Source organism: Bison bison, unplaced genomic scaffold (genome assembly GCF_000754665.1).
Source record: "Bison bison bison isolate TAMUID 2011002044 unplaced genomic scaffold, Bison_UMD1.0 scf7180017846039, whole genome shotgun sequence".
In the NCBI taxonomy this organism is placed as follows: Eukaryota; Metazoa; Chordata; class Mammalia; order Artiodactyla; family Bovidae; genus Bison; species Bison bison.
Window position 1 is genome coordinate 23,794 of NW_011476612.1, and position 1,981 is coordinate 25,774.

Consider the following 1,981-nt stretch of genomic DNA (forward strand, 5'->3'; position numbering starts at 1 on the left):
GGCTTGGAGGTGGGGGCAGAGCGGGGCAGGGCACAGGGACGGGGCACCCACCCGCAGCAGGCGCACGAAGGAGAGCAGGCAGTCCCACAGCGCCCCCTGGTGCTCGCTCTGGAACACCTGCGGCTGTAGCAGCTCCAGGACCCCCAGCACGTGCATGAAGAAGGTCAGGTGGTTCTGCTGCCGGAACTCCTGGAAGTTGAGGTGCGTGCGGCCGTGCAGGAGGGCGGCGATCATGGGCAGGTGCCTGCGGCCAAGCCAGAGCCGCCTGGTCCTGGGCGTCCCCCAGCCTCTCCCCTCCCCTCAGAGACCTCATCTGCTGGACAGAGACCACCCCGAGCCCACAGATGCCCACTGCGAGGCTCCTGGCTGCTCAACCGACTCACCCGGCCCCGCCCCCCAGGCTTGGCTCGTCAGCAAGCAGCCTCCGGCCCTGACTGGCCCCAGGATGACCGCCACAGAGCCCATTCCTACAGGAACACCAGGTGTGGGGCCCGCCCCTGGCTGGGGGTGGGGAGACACCACGCCACACAGCCAGGCGGTACCTCAGCAGCAAGAGGGGGTGGGCCACCGCCAGCTTCCGACAGGCCATGCTGGCGTCGGCCACTCGGCTCTCGGATGCCCGGGAGTCGCTGGTGTCCGCCAGGAGGGTGATGAAGCGGTGGATGAGGCCGTCCAGCTGAGAGGGGCAGGGGGTCAGGGCCAGGGCCCTCGCGGCTTTCGTGCCCACCTGCCCACCCGGGCTCAGCCCCAAGGCCCTGGCACAGTCCCTGAGGCCCCTCATGGTGTCCCAGAGAAACCTGCCCCCACTGCTTTCTGGGGCTTCAGAGGATCAAGCTGGCTGTAGCCGGAGGTCCTGGCCAACCTCAGCACGCAGTGTGACATCAGCCGCTCCCCGGAAACAGAACAGAAGCCCTGAACTATCTCAGGTGAGAAAGACCGACCTCACAGGTAAAGCTTAACTTCAGGTGTGTGAAACACAGAACACACACAAAGGAAAGCAAGCTACAAAAACGTCGCTCCCTCCTCCTGGGACGCAGACCTGGAGGCAGATCTGACTCAGGGCCCTGCCCAGGGAAGGCAGGGAGGGGGCAGGGAGACCCGCAGACCACAAGCCCCCCGCACCGCTGAAAGGAGAGGAAGGCAGACTCTGAACATGGAAAACCACACTAGGCACGTGGGGGAGGCAGGCAGCCAGGAAGGGGCATGCTGTCCACACGCGCCGAGCACGGCGGCTCAAAGTCACCACGCCCACAGGGAGCCCGGCTGATGTGCGGGGACAGAGCAGGGGCCGGGCACAGGAGACATCATCACACACATCGCGCAGTCCGCGTTTCTCAACAGTCCCCATCAGGGAACGAGGGGGACACGGGGGGACGCCCACTCTGCTCTGCTCCACACCTGGAGGACTTCCCGGAGGAAGGACCCTTCAAGAGGTCAGACAGGAGAGGGAGGCACGGTAGGCTCCAACTTCAGACACTCATCCACCCTCACCGAGTTCTGAGAAAAAGCACTTCCCTACTTCCTGGTCTGGGTTCTACCCCCAAGCAGAGGACCCAGGCACCCTGAGGAGCCCGTCGGGCCTCACCTTGCAGACACTGCTGCCGGTGGCCCCCTGGCTGTGCAGCAGGACGTCAGGCAGGGGCACCCGCAGGTCCGGCCGCTGCAGGTAGAGCTGCACCAGCAGGTCGCGGCTGCACTTCCCCAGCACGCTGTGGGAGAGCAGATGCGGCGGCTGCGTGGCCGGGGCAGTACCCCCCACCCCGCCCCGCACAGTCTGAGCCGGGTGGCCCCTCACCTGTCGCCCCACTGCTGGACGCAGCTTGTCAAGTGTGCCGTCACCTTCTTGATGCCTTCGTCGCCACCGCGGCAACAGCTCAGCAGCAGGGGCAGCCGTGCCTGGAGCAGCCCGCAGGCGCCCGCATCCCCATCCTGGCTGCGTGCCTCCGCTTCGGCCAGGATCAGCTCCACTAGCCCCACAAGC

The 1,981-nt window shown here is 66.5% G+C and overlaps 1 protein-coding gene across 1 annotated transcript in view; it reads right to left on the reverse strand.

Annotated features, from left to right (window-relative positions):
• Positions 1–1,933, reverse strand: part of LOC104987416 — a gene marked incomplete at its 5' end in the record, with an annotated part of 25,669 nt that extends 23,736 nt beyond the window's left edge. The window contains 5 exons of the mRNA XM_010838310.1: positions 52–244; positions 384–467; positions 543–676; positions 1,586–1,709; positions 1,796–1,933. Coding sequence (XP_010836612.1) covers positions 52–244; positions 384–467; positions 543–676; positions 1,586–1,709; positions 1,796–1,933 — 673 coding nt within the window. The remainder of the gene's footprint in view (positions 1–51; positions 245–383; positions 468–542; positions 677–1,585; positions 1,710–1,795) is intronic.
• Between the last annotated feature and the right edge of the window lie 48 nt (positions 1,934–1,981).